Here is a 6133-nt window from a genome sequence, read left to right on the forward strand (position 1 = left end):
GCCGATATTGTGGCATTTCTCATGGACGAGGAAAAGAACACTGCCCAGCCTATGGAAAAATATGCAAATCCTGTGGTACAGCTAATCACTTCGCAAGGGCCTGCATGAAAAGCAAGAGAAAGGAGGGTAAAGTGCACTCCATTGAAATAAACACAGATGAAGGGAACAACAGCACAGAGGATGTATATGCTAGCGAGTGCATAGGGGCAGTAAGGGCAAAAGGGAAAAAAATGGTTTGTCACTCTGCTACTTAATAATAAACCACAGCAATGCCAGCTAGATTCAGGGGCCACATGTAACGTTATGAGCCTTAAAGATAAAAGGAGGCTCGCGCCCAGAGACAAACTCACACAGAGTAGCACCAAGCTGAAACTGTATTCAGGCCAGTTCATGACCTCTTTAGGCCTGTTTGTGACAGAGTGTGTTTTACGTGGCCAGAAACACACTCTTGAGTTTGAAATAGTTGAGGCTAGTCAACAGCCATTACTGTCAGGTTCTACATGCGAGCGCCTTGGGCTTATTAACTTCACCATCCCAGCTGATCTTAACATTATAGACAAAGTCCAGGCTGGGCCCCTGAGCAAGGAGACTCTCCTAAGCAAGTACCATGATGTCTTCAACGCACCGGTCGAGTCAGTTCCCGGCGAAGTCCACTTTGAGTTGGATGCAGCAATCCAGCCTGTCCAGTGTGCACCTCGCAATGTACCAGTGGCCATGAAAGCAGCTACAAAGGCTCAGCTTGACAAATACGAAGCAGATGGCCACATCATATCCGTCACCGAGCCTACAGACTGGATAAGTAATATGGTTATCGTCAAGAAACCAGACAAGCTACGGATATGCATAGATCCTAAACACCTCAACCGGGCTCTGAGACGTTCACATTACATTATGCCCACGTTGGAGGATGTTCTTTACAAGCTCCCAAAGGCCAGAGTCTTCACGCTCGTGGACGCCAGAGATGCCTTCCTGCAGTGCAAGCTTGACGAGCCCAGCAGCTACATGACCACCTTTTGGACACCCTGGGGCAGGAAGAGGTGGTTCAAGCTCCCGTTTGGTGTCTCCGTGGCTCCAGAGGTGTATCAGCGGAAACAGCACGAGCTGTTGATGGGACTCAGCGGCGTGGAACCCATAACATACTACTCTACTGCAAGGTCAACATAAAAAACCTTATTCACACTTTTTTTTCCATTTTGTTTTTCACTTCTGTTTGATTCCGCTATGTGTTCAACTCTGGTTTTTAACAAAACATCTAATCAATGACAACAGATTCTCTTAATTCTCATTTTATCAAGCGCTACCACTACAAATTATTTTGTTTTGTCTTCATTTCTTTTTAATATTTTGTTTTGATTGTAAACATAAAGGTTTGTTTTCATAACTTTTTTCTTGGGGACATTGCAGGTTTTTTGGTACTATCCTCGTGATTCTGAGCAGAGATGCAGCAGAACAAAGTAAGCAACAGTAATTCTCAACATAATCCACTAAGGAGCGCTGTGGGCATTTCACCGATTCGCAACAAAAGGAACACCTCAGACCGGAAGATAGCTTCTGCGCGAACACGTTGTCGTTCTTTCTTTTCCTGTGACAGCAACGAGGATCATGGTGAGAGGCTCGCGGCTTTCCTTCAATTCAGTAAAATTGCGCTGTCTATTCCACATAAAACGACCACAGTTGATAACATCCATAAGCATAAACATCTTATCTTGCCACTTATGGTTGTGACTTTTCGAGAGAGGTCCTTCATTTGTCACTTGCCATCATAATAACCATACGCGAGTAAGCTAAAAGCTACTGCTACTAGCAAATGCGTGGATGTCTAGTTAGCTACGTCGGCTAACTATCAAACATGTTTATACTACTTGCAAATGAAATGGTTGTTGGCTAACTAACTAGTTATGTCGGTTAGCAATCAAACATTTCAGAACAATGCTTTCAATGTAGTTAACGTATGTTGCCACTTAGAGTAGTTATATTCATTATCAGGCCACGTTTACGTTATTTGTGGACAAAATGGGTAGTTCGCTGGCAAAATAACTTAATATATTTAAATGTATTCCCGAATTTACTCTGCCGATTGTCAATCTTCACAGGGCAAGATCAAGGCTAGAGATCTGCGGGGCAAGAAGAAGGAGGAGCTGCTCAAGCAGCTAGATGACCTGAAGGTAGAGCTGTCCCAGCTCCGCGTAGCCAAGGTTACTGGTGGAGCTGCCTCCAAACTCTCTAAGATGTGAGTATTATTTGGACTGCAGAAATGATAGTGTGAGCTTGCCTGGGTTTTGAGTTGGCTATAGTTCTCACGGTCACAATTTATTGCTACATCAGGGTGGAGAAATAAGTGGCTTCTCGGTTGTAATTTGATAAAGGTCATGGTTATATTGCTTTGGTATGCAGGGATTTTAGTCACCGAATATGGCGTGCCTTCAATTGTGTTGGCAACGCCACGCACATTTACATAGAAAAAAAACGACACGTCCCTTGTGTGTCACGAATGTTGAATACAATTATATTTGAACTTATTCTGCGATTGTCCGTGGTGTTGATCCTTCAAGTGGTTAAAATTTGATGCAAAATATCCACAGGAAAGTATTATTATAGACTTCAAACTCTGGTCTGTGGCAATCGAGACCTTTGCTCATTACTGAAGAGACATGCACAAGACTGAAGTACATGCATTCGATGCATGCATACTAACATGGTTTTGTACATGTGCCAGGTGATAGATATTCCTCTGGATATTGTCTCAAATTTTGAGCAACTAAAGTACCACCGCACACAGACAAACCGGTAGAGCACGTTCAAATGTAATTAGATTCAATATTCAGGCTTGTAATTAAAATGACCACGATTTTGCAGTGTTTTGACAGTATACCAAGAATTGGTATCTAATTTGTTGAGGTTCAGTAGGTTGAGGTTCAGTAGGGCAATAAAATGTGCTTCTCTTTTTGCTCAAATCTCAAACACCCTTTAAGTTGAGGCTTCTTATCCTTGCATTTTAATAAACCCTTATTTTTTTTATGTTTCCTCTAGCTGTGTCGTCCGCAAATCCATCGCCCGCGTTCTGACTGTCATCAACCAGACGCAGAAGGAGAACCTGAGGAAGTTCTACAAGGTAAGAGCAATGCCAGCCATACACACACATGTATTTAACAAATCCGTTAGACAAAACAGACCCTGCTGATGAACGGTCAAAAGCAACGGGCAGGGGTCTGACCACACAAGATCGGCTGTCATTTTCTGTTAATTTCCCGATGATTCTACATGTTGACTCGCCACTGGTCATCAATACCCAACAGGTGATCTACTGCACACGGTGTGAGTTATGGTGTCTTGTCAACCATGACCACATGTTAAACATGCTGCAGATTAGTTTGTAAAGTAACCCATGTAACCTCAATATTTGAGAACTAGGATGAATGCCAACCCTGATTATTCAGACCAGCTAAATGCTGAAGACCATAATTGAACAAAATGCAATAGCAGCAACAGTTCGGATAATTTTTAGTATTGGTTTAAATGCCCATGTAGTGTTTTGTAATTTGATTGTTAATGTCATATTTCAGGGTAAGAAGTACAAGCCCCTGGATCTGAGACCCAGGAAGACCCGTGCCATCCGCAGGAGACTTAACAAGCATGAGGAGTCTCTCAGAACCAAGAAGATGCAGAGGAAGGACCGCCTCTATTCCATTCGCAAATTCGCTGTCAAGGCTTAAGGCCGTTTCTCTTGTACAAATAAATTGACTAAAAAGAGAAGTATGTTGTCTTCTGTAAAGGGATGGTACTTGTGAATCTTTAGTTTGGTAATATATATGCCTCAGTGAGCAGCTGGAATATGGATTGCAAACATTTTCAGCAATTATTTGGTGAGACATTTTACATCCACTTTGCAATCTTAATATGCACTGATAATGGATGTTATGTATGCTGAAGAGGATTCTGTTGTGCTAGAAAATACTCTTAGTTGGAATTGGGACAGCCTTTGCTAAAATACTGTTCAGAAGAATGTTGTATTTCATAGCAGGACAATAAAGACTTGTGGAGTGTTATTGACAGGGGTGCAACTTTTGTTTTAGAACTGGGGGGACATTATATATATATATATATATATATATATATATATATATATATATATATATATATATACACACACACACAGAGTGGGGAGAACAAGTATTTGATACACTGCCGATTTTGCAGGTTTTCCTACTTACAAAGCATGTAGAGGTCTGTAATTTTTATCATAGGTACACTTAAATTGTGAGAGACGGAATCTAAAACAAAAATCCAGAAAATCACATTGTATGATTGTTAAGTAATTAATTTGCATTTTATTGCATGACATAAGTATTTGATCACCTACCAACCAGTAAGAATTCCGGCTCTCACAGACCTGTTAGTTTTTCTTTAAGAAGCCCTCCTGTTCTCCACTCATTACCTGTATTAACTGCACCTGTTTGAACTCGTTACCTGTATAAAAGACACCTGTCCACACACTCAATCAAACAGACTCCAACCTCTCCACAATGGCCAAGACCAGAGAGCTGTGTAAGGACATCAGGGATAAAATTGTAGACCTGCACAAGGCTGGGATGGGCTACAGGACAATAGGCAAGCAGCTTGGTGAGAAGGCAACAACTGTTGGCGCAATTATTAGAAAATGGAAGAAGCTCAAGATGACGGTCAATCACCCTCGGTCTGGGGCTCCATGCAAGATCTCACCTCGTGGGGCATCAATGATCATGAGGAAGGTGAGGGATCAGCCCAGAACTACACGGCAGGACCTGGTCAATGACCTGAAGAGAGCTGGGACCACAGTCTCAAAGAAAACCATTAGTAACACACTACACCGTCATGGATTAAAATCCTGCAGATCACGCAAGGTCCCCCTGCTCAAGCCAGCGCATGTCCAGGCCCGTCTGAAGTTTGCCAATGACCATCTGGATGATCCAGAGGAGGAATGGGAGAAGGTCATGTGGTCTGATGAGACAAAAATAGAGCTTTTTGGTCTAAACTCCACTCGCCGTGTTTGGAGGAAGAAGAAGGATGAGTACAACCCCAAGAACACCATCCCAACCGTGAAGCATGGAGGTGGAAACATCATTCTTTGGGGATGCTTTTCTGCAAAGGGGACAGGACGACTGCACCGTATTGAGGGGAGGATGGATGGGGCCATGTATCGCGAGATCTTGGCCAACAACCTCCTTCCCTCAGTAAGAGCATTGAAGATGGGTCGTGGCTGGGTCTTCCAGCATGACAACGACCCGAAACACACAACCAGGGCAACTAAGGAGTGGCTCCGTAAGAAGCATCTCAAGGTCCTGGAGTGGCCTAGCCAGTCTCCAGACCTGAACCCAATAGAACATCTTTGGAGGGAGCTGAAAGTCCCGAAACCTGAAGGATCTGGAGAAGGTCTGTATGAAGGAGTGGGCCAAAATCCCTGCTGCAGTGTGTGCAAACCTGGTCAAGACCTACAGGAAACGTATGATCTCTGTAATTGCAAACAAAGGTTTCTGTACCAAATATTAAGTTCTGCTTTTCTGATGTATCAAATACTTATGTCATGCAATAAAATGCAAATTAATTACTTAAAAATCATACAATGTGATTTTCTGGATTTTTGTTTTAGATTCCGTCTCTCACAGTTGAAGTGTACCTATGATAAAAATTACAAACCTCTACATGCTTTGTAAGTAGGAAAACCTGCAAAATCGGCAGTGTATCAAATACTTGTTCTCCCCACTGTGTCTATATATATTTAATCCAGTCGGATATACACTCCAAACAGCCTACCCGACCATTCGGAGGCGTCCGCATGGTCCTAAAGCACACCATTGCCTCGTTTTGTATCACATTCCAATGATAAAACTGGGGGACAAATGCAATTTCAGAATGTGGTGGGGACATGTCCCCAGTTACAGTTGTGATCCTGCATATTGATTTTGTGTACTTGAGGTACAAAGTGATGACTAAAGGAATCAGGGCTATATGAACAAGCATGGTACCATACTTTCTGTGTATTGTATTGTGCAACATCCTCATAATACTCAGATGGAAGTAGGAAAAAAACCCTGTAAAACGCAGGGAAGTTAAACAATTGGATGTCAGTAAGTAATGAACAACATTTCCATGATTC

At 42.5% G+C, this 6133-nt stretch overlaps 1 protein-coding gene across 1 annotated transcript; it reads left to right on the forward strand.

Moving 5' to 3' along the window:
* Window positions 1–1503: 1503 nt before the first annotated feature.
* On the forward strand, window positions 1504–4046 carry LOC121584710 (60S ribosomal protein L35). The gene is made up of 4 exons (XM_041900762.1): window positions 1504–1605; window positions 2094–2230; window positions 3031–3112; window positions 3564–4046. Exons 1-4 carry the CDS (start codon window positions 1603–1605, stop codon window positions 3711–3713), a joined length of 372 nt encoding a protein of 123 aa, XP_041756696.1. The 5' UTR covers window positions 1504–1602; the 3' UTR covers window positions 3714–4046.
* The last annotated feature ends 2087 nt before the right edge of the window (window positions 4047–6133 follow it).

The sequence above is a fragment of the Coregonus clupeaformis genome, chromosome 16 (assembly GCF_020615455.1).
Source record: "Coregonus clupeaformis isolate EN_2021a chromosome 16, ASM2061545v1, whole genome shotgun sequence".
Lineage (NCBI taxonomy): Eukaryota > Metazoa > Chordata > Actinopteri > Salmoniformes > Salmonidae > Coregonus > Coregonus clupeaformis.